Here is a 15,380-nt window from a genome sequence, read left to right on the forward strand (position 1 = left end):
TGCCAATGGCCATACAGTAATCATGTGACGCAGCAGCTTATCGAGTACTGTGTAGTCTAAATAGTGGTGGTGGGGGGGGGGGGGAACACAAGCAGCCAGCCCTCGGGAGCAAAAACCAAAGTAATACCTATAGAAGAAGGAAAGTGCACCAACACTGCGGCGTAGGGCAAGGAGGGTCAAGTTTGGAAGTGAGCATTGGTCAGTTTAATAACTTGGACAGCTTTCCACCCAACTCTGTCAAGTAAGGATGCAGAGCGAGAACCAACCCAAATATGAGAAAGCAGTACTCCATACAGGGGCGGATGATAACCTGAATTATTAATGAGAGGTGAAATGAAAACAGGATGAACAGTATGACGCTAACAACAGCTTCCAAAAATGGATATTACGTCTTACATCGCTCAGCAACAAGGATCTGAAAGCGAGAGTCCTCTACAATAAGTTTTTTTTTTCTTTTCATCAAACAGCCTTGTAAGAAGCCAGTGTTCTGCTGCCGTGTGCATTCCACTGTCTTGGTGTCTTAGACTTTAAAAAATCTCGTGGAACTGCTGGGAAGACCACGTCCAGGACTAACAGGACTGCTACAGGTAAAGATCATGGCATTACATAAGCTGTTACCTGTGGAGCTATATACAGCCCATCACGGTAATGAGACACATGCCCACGAAGTATTTTCCAGCGCACATCTCGCTGCGCCTTCCAGATTCCTGGATGACGATGGGAAATACTCTTGTGACGTTGAGTCTACCAAATGGTCATTTTCTTTTTCCCCCTAACGTCTCATTTCCCTCATTTCTGGCGTCGTCTGAATCCAAGGGTAGTGTGAGGTAGGGTGCACTCTAGGCCATAATAGTTCTCCGGAGGTGAGCATTACTGTGTGACGACGTGGTTGCAGCTACACTCGTGGTGGGTGGACACGTCGATGATGGCGTACCTGAGCCTGGACGAGGTGCTGCGGGGCACGGGCAGCATGCGGGTGAAGGCCTCGCCCACGCTGCGGGAGGTCATCCGGCAGGCGGCCACCCAGGTGTCCTGGCCCATCGGGAAGGACGTCAACGTCCGCGACGGCTGGAGGATGTCGGACCCACTCGGGAAATATGGTAGGTGTCTGACCGTCTCCTGCTGGACCACCTCCTCTTGCAAACACGAGAGGCTTCATATGCTTGTATGTGTAATTGTAAGAAGATGTAAGTATGTATACGCTTGGAGAAGTGTTCGGGTGTGTGGAAGGGACTACGTACGCTATTGTGTGGTATATGTACCAGAGTTCCCTCCATATACCTGAGTGTTTCCCCAAGCCTTAAGCCTTCCATTGCATCAGTAGGTTTCCAGCTATCTCCCCTCTTCCTCTGATCTTGCTGATATACACCTGATCACTATCCACACAGCCTTTCAACTATTCATGCATCATTTCGGTCCCCTTACGGTCTTCCAACCACAACCTCGTCTCCATGACTTAAGACTGGGCACGTCCACCCTCCATCCTCCCCTCACAGTACCAAGTCTGGCGGCACCCAGGGAGAGTTCAGTGCTCATTCCTGTACAGTGTTTTGACAGGCTTTCCCTGAGATGGCTACTGCTTCACTGTGCGAGATCCCTCTGTATAGCGGAGGTTATCTTAGCTGTGGCGGACTCCTACGTTACTTCTTCTACCAAACGATTCTCTGCCCAGCCATGGATTGATCGCTCCCGCTCTGATGCTGCTCGTATCAGTATCAGAAAGAACCGGGTCAGGAAGCTCTTCCCTCCCCCTGAATCCCCACTCTGTTGTCATTTCTGTTCAGAGTCACTGCAAAGCTGTTCCTCGTAAAGTCAAGCACACCTGCATGAATGTTTTGACTTTAGGTCTCCTGACAAATCTTCCTGGTCCATAATCATAAGCACCTTCATAAAGTTCTGTCATTCAACATTTCCTCTTGTGTTCCTTACTGCAGCTAACTCTTCTCCAGTTGATGAAGCCACTATTTAAGTATCTTAATCTCCTGTAATCCTGATTTGGATGATTCCCTTGTGTAGTTCTTCTCTTCCTCCTCCTTCTCCCCCTAAACATACTTCCTCCTGTATCATCTTGGCGTAAGGTCTTTCCAGTAAACTTTCTAAGCTTCAAATGGACAAGGTACAAGGTGCGTCGTTTCTCGAGAGTAAGGTGGAGGTAGTGGGCGCAGTCTAACTGAGAGTGCTAACGAGGGTGTGGTGACGTGGTGTGGACGTAGGGAGAAGAGAGGAGAAAGACAGACAAGGATGATGTACGTGGCAGAGGTAGACGGAGCGAGAGAAATGGGGACGGCAGAGCATGAGACGAGAGTTAGAGTGAAAGGATATTTGACGTTCCATTCAAAGTGAAAGGTGGGCAAAGGATAGGATAAATAAGAGCAATTGGGTATATGAGGGGTGACTGACTGACGACGTGGTGTTCGGCGAGGTACCGTCACCAGGTACATACTGAGTAGTGTCATCAAGCATCCCACCCATCGTCCTGACCGACACGTCACGCCACAGAAGCGATTGACGTAATCGGAGATTATTACATGTTCTTTCCTTTATCCTGCCGTCTGCCGTTACATGATTCATAAAGACATCTTGTCCACGTACCAAGTGCACGTATGACTTCCTTCGCGCCAGAAGGTGTTGACGGCGCTCGGTGTTAACTCTACATCAGGAATGGAGTTTCAATTTCGCGGGGTAACCTCATCGCCCGTCCAGGATGGTAGTAGCTTCACTGCTGGCCTTCTTGGCTGTTGTAGTCAAGTAACGCATGCATGTACCAGAAAACACATATTTCTCTCTCCCGTGTTGTCTACACCACTGCAGCCACACCTCTCCCGTGTTGTCTACACCACTGCAGCCACACCTCTCCCGTGTTGTCAACACCACTGCGGCCACACCTCTCCCGTGTTGTCTACACCACTGCAGCCACACCTCTCCCGTGTTGTCTACACCACTGCGGCCACACATCTCCCGTGTTGTCTACACCACTGCGGCCACACCTCTCCCGTGTTGTCTACACCACTGCGGCCTCACCTCTCCCGTGTTGTCTACACCACTGCGGCCACACCTCTCCTGTGTTGTCTACACCACTGCGGCCACACCTCTCCCGTGTTGTCTACACCACTGATGTCACACCTCTCCCGTGTTGTCTACACCACTGCGGCCACACCTCTCCCGTATTGTCTACACCACTGCAGCCACACCTCTCCCGTGTTGTCTACAACACTGCAGCCACACCTCTCCCGTGTTGTCTACACCACTGCAGCCACACCTCTCCCGTATTGTCTACACCACTGCAGCCACACCTCTCCCGTGTTGTCTACACCACTACGGCCACACCTCTCCCGTGTTGTCTACACCACTGCGGCCACACCTCTCCCATGTTGTCTACACCATTGCAGCCACACCTCTCCCGTGTTGTCTACACCACTGCAGCCACACCTCTCCCGTGTTGTCTACACCACTGCAGCCACACCTCTCCCGTGTTGTCTACACCACTGCGGCCACACCTCTCCCGTGTTGTCTACACCACTAGGGCCACACCTCTCCCGTGTTGTCTACACCACTGCAGCCACACCTCTCCCGTGTTGTCTACACCACTAGGGCCACACCTCTCCTCTGAATCAAATCTGACGTGCTCTCTCGCACCTTGTGTTGTTCTGTGTCTTACTTTACACTAATCCAATCAACATTCTCTACCGTCCACACTCGCTGCTGTGATTTGGACCAACTCCCTCTGCTTATTTTCCTTGTGTCACAAACCATTAAAGCTGCTTGCTACATCCGGTTCTGCTCACACTCGCGTGATACGACGTATTTCCTGTCTATATGCAATTGTGCTTTTACAAGGCAATGCGTACAATGTGTTGCTGTCATGTGAAAACATTTGGTCATGTATATATCGGTATGGGTGGAGTACAGGTGTGTGTGTGTGTGTGTGTGTGTGTGTGTGTGTGTGTTGGCGTGTGTCAGGCTGGTGACCAAGTGACCCGCTCTTACAGACGTGCACTTCAGCAGCCTCGGCTCCGGCAGCGACTTCGTCAGCTTCACGGCGCAGCGGGGCGTCCCCTCCGCACACTTCACAGCCATGGGAGAGGAGTGGGTAAGGCGACACGTAGGGGGAGAGGGGAGAGGAGAGCAAGTATGAGTTCAGAATGAGTTATCGTGAGGCCAGGATGAGTCCAGGGCAGGTAAGTCACGGTGTAGGAATGGGGAAGTGAGTCAGGACGGGAGAGTGGGTATAGTATTAAGTAATTCCAGGTGAGGGAAGGCTGGAGTCACCGGGAAGGTGAGTATGGGTGAGGGAGGAGTGAGTGAGTGTAGGGACCCTGGGTAGAGTGTGGCTACAGAGGAGGAGGGAGAGAGGCACCGCCAGTGACATGTGACAAACACGTCTCCCAGCGACCATTATGGCTGACGACCACGTCTCCAAGCGACCATTATGGCTGACGACCACGTCTCCAAGCGACCATTATGGCTGACGACCACGTCTCCCAGCGACTATTATGGTTGGAGGAGCGTCCGGCATTACAGGTACACTGGCCGGGGGCCAAGCGGCAGGAGACACGGTCCACCAGGACCGTGTCTCCTGCCGCTTGGCCCTACTTGACCTTCCTACCTACCACCTGACCCTCCTCCCTCCTGACTGACCTTCCTACCTACCACCTGACCCTCCTCCTGACTGACTGACCTTCCTGCCTACCGCCTGACCCTCCTCCCTCCTGACTGACCTTCCTACCTACCACCTGACCCTCCTCCCTCCTGACTGACCTTCCTGCCTACCACCTGACCCTCCTCCCTCCTGACTGACCTTCCTACCTACCACCTGACCCTCCTCCCTCCTGACTGACCTTCCTGCCTACCACCTGACCCTCCTCGTACGGTCGTGCTCAAGGTCTGTACCATCATCCTTAAGGATCGTACCGTCGTGCTCAAGGTCTGTACCATCATCCTTAAGGACCGTACGGTCGTGCTCAAGGTCTGTACCATCATCCTTAAGGACCGTACGGTCGTGCTCAAGGTCTGTACCATCATCCTCAAGGACCGTACCGTCGTGCTCAAGGTCTGTACCATCATCCTTAAGGATCGTACCGTCGTGCTCAAGGTCTGTACCATCATCCTTAAGGATCGTACCGTCGTGCTCAAGGTCTGTACCATCATCCTTAAGGATCGTACCGTCGTGCTCAAGGTCTGTACCATCATCCTTAAGGATCGTACCGTCGTGCTCAAGGTCTGTACCATCATTCTTAAGGATCGTACCGTCGTGCTCAAGGTCTGTACCATCATTCTTAAGGATCGTACCGTCGTGCTCAAGGTCTGTACCATCATCCTTAAGGATCGTACCGTCGTGCTCAAGGTCTGTACCATCATTCTTAAGGATCGTACCGTCGTGCTCAAGGTCTGTACCATCATTCTTAAGGATCGTACCGTCGTGCTCAAGGTCTGTACCATCATTCTTGAGGATCGTACCGTCATGCTGTAGGTCTGTACCATCATTCTTAAGGATCGTACCGTCGTGCTCAAGGTCTGTACCATCATTCTTAAGGATCGTACCGTCATGCTGTAGGTCTGTACCATCATCCTTAAGGATCGTACCGTCGTGCTGATGGGGTTAAGTCATGATGATAAAACAGTTGGTAAAGTTGATATTTTCATCATCTCGGCAAGATAACTCATTTCTGCCCATATGTCTTTCTTTCCTATGTGTTGGTGACACCGCCTGGCCTCGCTCCTGGCCACCTGGCACCGCCTGGCCTCGCTCCTGGTCGCCTGGCCTCGCTCTTGGACACCTGGCACCGCCCTGCCTCGCTCCTGACCACCTGGCACCGCCTGGCCTCGCTCCTGGCCAACTGGCACCGCCTGGCCTCACTCCTGGCCACCTGGCACCGCCTGGCCTCGCTCCTGGCCACCTGGCACCGCCTGGCCTCGCTCCTGGCCGCCACCTGGTGTGCGGGGTGGACTACCACAGTGGAGCACCTACTCCCTGCGACACTCTCAGTACGACACCCTGGAAACGTACACACAGCTGCTGGACCCCGGCTGCAAGTGGACGCACATGCTCGGTAGGTTCCCGCCTCACCTGGCGTCACTCTTCACCACGCTTCCTGCCTCCCTCACGCTTCCTGCCTCCCTCACGCTTCCTGCCTCCCTCATGCTTCACTGACTCCCTCACGCTTCCTGCCTCCCTCACGCTTCCTGCCTCCCTCCACGCTCTCCCCTGACTCCCTCAGCTGCCTCCTCCTATCTCCCTGCCCCTCACGCTTCCTAGCCTCCTCACGCTTCCTGACCTCCTCACGCTTCCTGCCTCCCTCCTGCTTCCTGCCTCCCTCACGCTCCTGCCTCCCTCACTGCTTCCTGCCTCCCTCACTGACTTCCCTGACTCCCCTCACGCTCTCCCTGCCTCCCTCACTGCTCCTGCCTCCTCACGCTTCCTGCCTCCCCTGACGCTTCCTGCCTCCCTGACCGCTACCCTGCCTCCCTCGACGCCTCCCTGCCTCCCTCGAAGCTCCTGCATCCCTCACGCCTACCTGCCTCCCTCACGCCTCCCTGCCTCCCTCACGCCTCCCTGCCTCCTCACGCCTCCCTGCCTCCCTCACGCCTCCCTGCCTCCCTCACGCCTCCCTGCCCTCCCCCACGCTCCCTGCCTCCCCTAACGCTCCTGCCTCCCTCACGCTTCCTGCCTCCCTCACGCTCCCTGCCTCCCTCACGCTCCTGCCTCCCCTAACGCTTCCTGCCTCCCTCACGCTTCCTGCCTCCCTCACGCTCCTGCCTCCCTCACGCCTCCCTGCCTCCCTCACGCTCCCTGCCTCCCTCACGCTCCCTGCCTCCCCTAACGCTTCCTGCCTCCCTAACGCTTCCTGCCTCCCTCACGCTTCCTGCCTCCCTCACGCCTCCCTGCCTCCCTCACGCTCCTGCCTCCCTCACGCTTCCTGCCTCCCTCACGCTTCCTGCCTCCCTCACGCCTCCCTGGCCTCCCTCACGCTTCCTGCCTCCCTCACGCTCCCTGCCTCCCTCACGCTCCCTGCCTCCCTCACGCTTCTTGCCTCCCTCACGCCTCCCTGCCTCCCTCACGCTCCCTGCCTCCCTCACGCTCCCTGCCTCCCTCACGCTCCCTGCCTCCCCTCACGCTTCCTGCCTCCCTCACGCTTCCTGCCTCCCTAACGCTTCCTGCCTCCCTCACGCTTCCTGCCTCCCTCACGCTCCCTGCCTCCCTCACGCCTCCCTGCCTCCCTCACGCTCCCTGCCTCCCCCAACGCTTCCTGCCTCCCTCACGCTCCGTGCCTCCCTCACGCTCCCTGCCTTCCTCACGCTCCCAGCCTCCCTCACGCCTCCCTGCCTCCCTCACGCTCCCTGCCTCCCTCACGCTTCTTGCCTCCCTCACGCTCCCTGCCTCCCTCACGCTCCCTGCCTCCCTCGTATGATGACGTTGCTCGCTATGATTGCTATGCTCATGATTCTGCTCGTTCATGACCTTCCTGGTCTTTGCTCACAGCCATGAGTTGTGTTTACTCTAAAATTATGAGTTTTCTATGTTATGCTCGCGGGTCTCCACTTATATAATATAGGGCCTGACATACGATACACTATCGTCTACAGATATACGGGAGTAGGGAGGGAAGAGGACAAAGTTTTACAGGAAGTGGAAGACCTTCCTGTTAGAAAGGGTTAGGTTAGGCATTAGGTCACGGGTGTTAGGAGAGACACGAGACAGTAGAAGAGAGTTCGAGAGCTTAGCGGTGTAGGGGAAGAGACAGACATCACAACGGTTCACCCGTGACTTGCCGAAGGTCCACGAAGTAACCTGTATGACGCAGCAGCTCGCCAGCCTGCCCAGTGTTACGGGGGTTTAGCTAATGGTGACGGTATTTGACCAGCCAGTCCCCGGTATCAGAACTCGATGTAATATACGTATTAGACTACCAGAGGTCTGTTGTAATGACCGGTCATTATGATCATATAATGCTACGTGTACTATGACCGATCATTATGATCATATAATGCTACGTGTACTATGACTGGTCATTATGATCATATAATGCTACGTGTACTATGACCGATCATTATGATCATATAATGCTACGTGTACTATGACCGGTCATTATGATCATATAATGCTACGTGTACTATAACCGATCATTATGATCATATAATGCTACGTGTACTATGACCGATCATTATGATCATATAATGCTACGTGTACTATGACTGGTCATTATGATCATATAATGCTACGTGTACTATGACCGATCATTATGATCATATAATGCTACGTGTACTATGATTGGTCATTATGATCATATAATGCTACGTTTACTATGACTGATCATTATGATCATCTAATGCTACGTCTACTGTGAGTGATCATTATAATCATATAATGCTACATCTACTATGACCGGTCATTATGATCATATAATACTACGTCTACTATAACTGGTCATTATGATCATCTAATGCTACGTGTACTATGACGGATCATTATGATCATGTAATGCTACGTGTACTATGACGGATCATTATGATCATATAATGCTACGTGTACAGAGTATGATGTCTGTCATCACGGCCACAAGTCATCAATCTTCCACCCCCCCCCCCCCCCTCCCTTACCACAGTCACCACCCATGACCGTACTAGAAGGGTCAACACGCCCACCGTTCTCTATCCCACTGTGGACCTCGTGAGCCCAATACATTACATTTTCTATGAAAAAAGAAAGAGATATCTAAGAAACACTTACGTCCTCTGCAGGCCCTTCATGACCCTGGCCACGTGATCTGAGCAGACGAGAGAGAGAGAGAGAGAGAGAGATTAGATTACCCTTTGACATGTCGTGTGGCACACAGTGGTAGCCTAGCCTCCCTGGTGGCCAGGACGTGGCTGAGAAATACTGGTGATGTGATCGATATTCCATACATGATATGACCTGATGATGCTCTATGTATAGTGTAGGTATGGTAGGGACAACAGGAGGGGACATAGCAGGGACAATAGGAGGGGACATAGCAGGGACAATAGGAGGGACATAGCAGGGACAACAGTAGGGACATAGCAGGGACAACAGTAGGGACATAGCAGAGACAACAGTAGGGACATAGCAGGGACAATAGTAGGGGCATCGGGGACAACAGTTGTGATATAGCAGGGGCAACAGTTGGGACATAGCAGGGACAACAGTAGGGACATATCATGGACAACAGTAGGGACACAGCAGGGACAACAGTAGGGACACAACAGGTGGGACAACAGTAGGGACATAGCACTTCAACATTTAACCTCGTCTCTCTTCGTATAAAAGTTAACTGTTATTAGCCTAAACTCTGTAAAAAAAAAAATGTTGACCGCGTGGGAGGAGTGCAGAAATAACGTGCAGCTGGGATTAAGATTTTACTTAAAAATCTGATTAGTTACTTTGTGGAAGACGAATCCAACAACAGTAAGGGAATTTACCAGCGACATTCGATGTAGAATTCTCCCTGGACGGACCGACTTGTAGTAAACCGTAGGACCAGTGTGCCTACGTTAGCTTGGTAGGTGCTTACGTCGAGCTGGTAGATCAGGCTGGTAGATCAGGCTGGTAGATCAGGCAGGTAGATCAGGCTGGTAGATGCTCGCTTGCTTGCCGCGTCTGCCGCCGACCTTCGCCTCTAGAGTGTACCACCTCCACCTCCTCCGTTCCTCCGGCAGCGTCGCTGGTGGGGTCGGTGATGGTCATGATGAGCCAGAGCGAGGTGCCCCCCGTCCTGCTGAACGAGCTGAGCGGCGAGCTGTACAACGGGTGGCAGCGGTTCCTCCACCTGCACACCTCCGCCCTCACCAAGTCCGGCTACAACTTCACCAGCATCCTAGGTGGGTACACTCCTCCAGTGGGGGGGGGGGGGGTCCCTGGTGGGTACACTGCCAGGGGTCCTATGTGGGTACACTCCCCTGGGGTCCTAGGTGGGTGGGTACACTCCCCTGGGGTCTTTGGTGGGTGGGTACACTCCCCTGGGGTCTTTGGTGGGTGGGTACACTCCCCTGGGGTCTTTGGTGGGTGGGTACACTCCCATGGGGTCTTTGGTGGGTGGGTACACTCCCCTGGGGTTCTAGGTGGGTGGGTATACTCCCCTGGGGTCCTAGTGGGTGGGTACACTCCCCTGGGGTCCTAGTGGGTGGGTACACTCACCTGGGGTCTTTGGTTGGTGGGTACACTCCCCTGGGGTTCTAGGTGGGTGGGTATACTCCCCTGGGGTCTTTGGTGGGTGGGTACACTCCCCTCGGGTTCTAGGTGGGTGGGTACACTCCCCTGGGGTCCTAGTGGGTGGGTACACTCCCCTGGGGTCCTAGTGGGTGGGTACACTCACCTGGGGTCCTAGTGGGTGGGTACACTCACCTGGGGTTCTAGTGAGTGGGTACAGTCCCCGGGGTTCTAGTGAGTGGGTACAGTCCCCAGGGTTCTAGTGAGTGGGTACAGTCCCCGGGGTTCTATCTTAAGTACAGTCTCCAATATTGAGGGAACCATGTATGACCACGAAACGAGTGCGCATGCGTACCAGCTGCGCAAAGGGAGTGCGCAATGGCCAGCAAGTTATATACCGGGTAAGTCAATGATTCCCTGTCGTGTGTTGTTGTTAGCGTGAGAGGTTTCCCGCTCACGACGGAGCGATGGTGGCTCGTCAGCGACGCTGACGCTGAGGCAGGCTGGAAGACGACAGGTGATGACGTCAGTCATTGCCATGCTGGCGCCACCTACGTACGTACTTCTGTCATTACCTGATATTTCTCTCTTCTCTCTTCTATCACTTCTGCTGCAGCGACCACCGCCATCACACTTGTCATTATTTTCTTAATATGTTCTAAGGTGTGACCAGCAGCTTTTACAAGGCTTCTGATATATATATATATATATATATTATATATATATATATATATATATATATATATATATATATATATATATATATATATATATATATATATATATATATAATCTTCCAAAAGAAGGAACAGAGAAGGGGGTGGCCAAGTGGCGAATATGGATGAAGATAATTTTTCCGCCAGGTCAGTAATTTGGTAACAGCCAATTAGATAGTTTAAAAGCACGCCAGTCCACTGCAGCATGCAGCCTTACATCATGGTCGTAAATAAGAATCCACAAAATCACAGAAATATTGAGTATGGATAAAATGTAAAATACCACGGGTATATATCTGGCACAGACGGTAAATATCATCAAGTAGCCAGTCATATTAAGTCCTCATTAAGCACGGAACGAGAAAAAATATATATATCGTTCATTTACCTGGCAGGTTCAGATATCTAGCTGGTACACCATTATGAATACACGACGCGTCACGCAAGGTCAGTGATTTCGCTGAAGTCGTGTTTACTTTGCTTCGCAACGGGATCCCGAGTGGGTACAGTCCCCGGGATGCTAGGTGGGTATAGTCCCCGGGATGCTAGGTGGGTACAGTCCCCGGGATGCTAGGTGGGTACAGTCCCCGGGATGCTAGGTGGGTATAGTCCCCGGGATGCTAGGTGGGTACAGTCCCCGGGATGCTAGGTGGGTATAGTCCCCGGGATGCTAGGTGGGTACAGTCCCCGGGATGTTAGGTGGGTACAGTCCTCGGGATGCTAGGTGGGTACAGTCCCCGGGATGCTAGGTGGGTATAGTCCCCGGGATGCTAGGTGGGTACAGTCCCCGGGATGCTAGGTGGGTACAGTCCTCGGGATGCTAGGTGGGTACAGTCCCTGGGATGCTAGGTGGGTACAGTCCCCGGGATGCTAGGTGGGTATAGTCCCCGGGATGCTAGGTGGGTATAGTCCCCGGGATGCTAGGTGGGTACAGTCCCCGGGATGCTAGGTGGGTACAGTCCCCGGGATGCTAGGTGGGTATAGTCCCCGGGATGCTAGGTGGGTACAGTCCCCGGGATGCTAGGTGGGTACAGTCCCCGGGATGCTAGGTGGGTACAGTCCCCGGGATGCTAGGTGGGTACAGTCCCCGGGATGCTAGGTGGGTATAGTCCCCGGGATGCTAGGTGGGTACAGTCCCCGGGATGCTAGGTGGGTATAGTCCCCGGGATGCTAGGTGGGTACAGTCCCCGGGATGCTAGGTGGGTACAGTCCCCCGGGATGCTAGGTGGGTACAGTCCCCGGGATGCTAGGTGGGTACAGTCCCCGGGATGCTAGGTGGGTACAGTCCCCGGGATGCTAGGTGGGTATAGTCCCCGGGATGCTAGGTGGGTACAGTCCCCCGGGATGCTAGGTGGGTACAGTCCCCGGGATGCTAGGTGGGTATAGTCCCCGGGATGCTAGGTGGGTACAGTCCCCCGGGATGCTAGGTGGGTATAGTCCCCGGGATGCTAGGTGGGTACAGTCCCCGGGATGCTAGGTGGGTACAGTCCCCGGGATGCTAGGTGGGTACAGTCCCCGGGATGCTAGGTGCGTACAGTCCCCGGGATGCTAGGTGGGTATAGTCCCCGGGATGCTAGGTGGGTACAGTCCCCGGGATGCTAGGTGGGTACAGTCCCCGGGATGCTAGGTGGGTACAGTCTCCGGGATGCTAGGTGGGTACAGTCCCCCGGGATGCTAGGTGGGTACAGTCCCCGGGATGCTAGGTGGGTACAGTCCCCGGGATGCTAGGTGGGTACAGTCTCCGGGATGCTAGGTGGGTACAGTCCCCGGGATGCTAGGTGGGTACAGTCCCCGGGATGCTAGGTGGGTACAGTCCCCGGGATGCTAGGTGGGTACAGTCCCCGGGATGCTAGGTGGGTACAGTCCCCGGGATGCTAGGCGGGTACAGTCCCCGGGATGCTAGGTGGGTACAGTCCCCGGGATGCTAGGTGGGTACAGTCTCCGGGATGCTAGGTGGGTACAGTCCCCGGGATGCTAGGTGGGTACAGTCCCCCGGGATGCTAGGCGGGTACAGTCCCCGGGATGCTAGGTGGGTACAGTCCCCAGGATGCTAGGTGGGTACAGTCCCCGGGATGCTAGGTGGGTACAGTCCCCGGGATGCTAGGTGGGTACAGTCTCCGGGATGCTAGGTGGGTACAGTCCCCGGGATGCTAGGTGGGTACAGTCCCCCGGGATGCTAGGCGGGTACAGTCCCCGGGATGCTAGGTGGGTACAGTCCCCGGGATGCTAGGTGGGTACAGTCCCCCGGGATGCTAGGTGGGTACAGTCCCCGGGATGCTTGGTGGGTACAGTCTCCGGGATGCTAGGTGGGTACAGTCCCCCGGGATGCTAGGTGGGTACAGTCCCCGGGATGCTAGGTGGGTACAGTCCCCGGGATGCTAGGTGGGTACAGTCTCCGGGATGCTAGGTGGGTACAGTCCCCGGGATGCTAGGCGGGTACAGTCCCCGGGATGCTAGGTGGGTACAGTCCCCGGGACCCTAAGTGGGTACAGTCCCTGGGACCCTAAGTGGGAGTCTCAGGGATCCTAGTTGGGTACAGCACCACCACAGTTACAACACTGTACCTAACGCGATTCTCTCCATTAGGAGTCGAAGGGTCATTATAAGTAATCGATTAATCTAAATTAACTGAATGATAGCCTAGTTATTTATTTATATCTCATATATCAACCTACATTAAGTAGTATTCATAATGGACCACAGTATACCTTTATTATGCCTCAATACTAATTTTTCTAAGTCCTCAACATGTCCAGGGAAGCCAAGGGCGATACATGCAGTGGCAGTGTGTATAACCTTACCAAGGGGGCCATACATGCAGTGGCAGTGTGTATAACCTTACCAAGGGGGCCGTACATGCAGTGGCAGTGTGTATAACCTTACCAAGGGGGCCATACATGCAGTGGCAGTGTGTATAACCTTACCAAGGGGGCCATACATGCAGTGGCAGTGTGTATAACCTTACCAAGGGGGCAATACATGCAGTGGCAGTGTGTATAACCTTACCAAGGGGGCAATACATGCAGTGGCAGTGTGTATAACCTTACCAAGGGGGCCATACATGCAGTGGCAGTGTGTATAACCTTACCAAGGGGGCCGTACATGCAGTGGCAGTGTGTATAACCTTACCAAGGAGGCAATACATGCAGTGGCAGTGTGTATAACCTTACCAAGGGGGCCATACATGCAGTGGCAGTGTGTATAACCTTACCAAGGGGGCCATACATGCAGTGGCAGTGTGTATAACCTTACCAAGGAGGCAATACATGCAGTGGCAGTGTGTATAACCTTACCAAGGGGGCCATACATGCAGTGGCAGTGTGTATAACCTTACCAAGGGGGCCATACATGCAGTGGCAGTGTGTATAACCTTACCAAGGAGGCAATACATGCAGTGGCAGTGTGTATAACCTTACCAAGGAGGCAATACATGCAGTGGCAGTGTGTATAACCTTACCAAGGGGGCCATACATGCAGTGGCAGTGTGTATAACCTTACCAAGGAGGCAATACATGCAGTGGCAGTGTGTATAACCTTACCAAGGGGGCCATACATGCAGTGGCAGTGTGTATAACCTTACCAAGGAGGCAATACATGCAGTGGCAGTGTGTATAACCTTACCAAGGGGGCCATACATGCAGTGGCAGTGTGTATAACCTTACCAAGGAGGCAATACATGCAGTGGCAGTGTGTATAACCTTACCAAGGGGGCCATACATGCAGTGGCAGTGTGTATAACCTTACCAAGGAGGCAATACATGCAGTGGCAGTGTGTATAACCTTACCAAGGGGGCCATACATGCAGTGGCAGTGTGTATAACCTTACCAAGGGGGCCATACATGCAGTGGCAGTGTGTATAACCTTACCAAGGAGGCAATACATGCAGTGGCAGTGTGTATAACCTTACCAAGGGGGCCATACATGCAGTGGCAGTGTGTATAACCTTACCAAGGAGGCAATACATGCAGTGGCAGTGTGTATAACCTTACCAAGGGGGCCATACATGCAGTGGCAGTGTGTATAACCTTACCAAGGGGGCCATACGCGTCGTGAGGCCATGGATGGGGTTGAGCCATTATCTTGATCACGAGAATAAGGTGTTCAACACTGTTGACTGCTGATTACAAACTGACGATGGAAGGGCGTAATGACCCCTGACCCGTCGATGGGTCTATTGCCCAGATAATCTCATACCGAGCAGACAGACAGAACAGACAGAACAGACAGACAGGGCGTCTTCCTCTCCTCCTCCGTCTCATCTTGGTGCAATTCTGCCTAACACCTCGGGTCATTATATCACACACCTCCAGCCACACCTCGTTCATCCACTTGCTCAACCCAACACCACCACCTCGCCTGTCTCTCGCGCCTCACTCACACCTGGACCACAACATCCACTGTGGGCCTCTCAACCATCCACAGTGGCACCCTTTCCCCAGTTCTCCCCCTATACTCAACTACAATACTCAAGCCTGACTCAGTGTCCCACCTATAACTT

The 15,380-nt window shown here is 53.6% G+C and overlaps 1 protein-coding gene across 3 annotated transcripts in view; it reads left to right on the forward strand.

Moving 5' to 3' along the window:
- Window positions 1–15,380, forward strand: part of LOC139745729 (aminopeptidase NAALADL1-like) — a 72,715-nt gene that overhangs the window by 41,650 nt on the left and 15,685 nt on the right. For all 3 annotated transcript variants that reach the window (XM_071656229.1, XM_071656247.1, XM_071656238.1), the window contains exons 10-13: window positions 896–1,100; window positions 3,990–4,090; window positions 5,957–6,050; window positions 9,676–9,837. In XM_071656229.1, coding sequence (XP_071512330.1) covers window positions 896–1,100; window positions 3,990–4,090; window positions 5,957–6,050; window positions 9,676–9,837 — 562 coding nt within the window. The remainder of the gene's footprint in view (window positions 1–895; window positions 1,101–3,989; window positions 4,091–5,956; window positions 6,051–9,675; window positions 9,838–15,380) is intronic.

The sequence above is a fragment of the Panulirus ornatus genome, chromosome 4, assembly GCF_036320965.1.
Source record: "Panulirus ornatus isolate Po-2019 chromosome 4, ASM3632096v1, whole genome shotgun sequence".
In the NCBI taxonomy this organism is placed as follows: domain Eukaryota; kingdom Metazoa; phylum Arthropoda; class Malacostraca; order Decapoda; family Palinuridae; genus Panulirus; species Panulirus ornatus.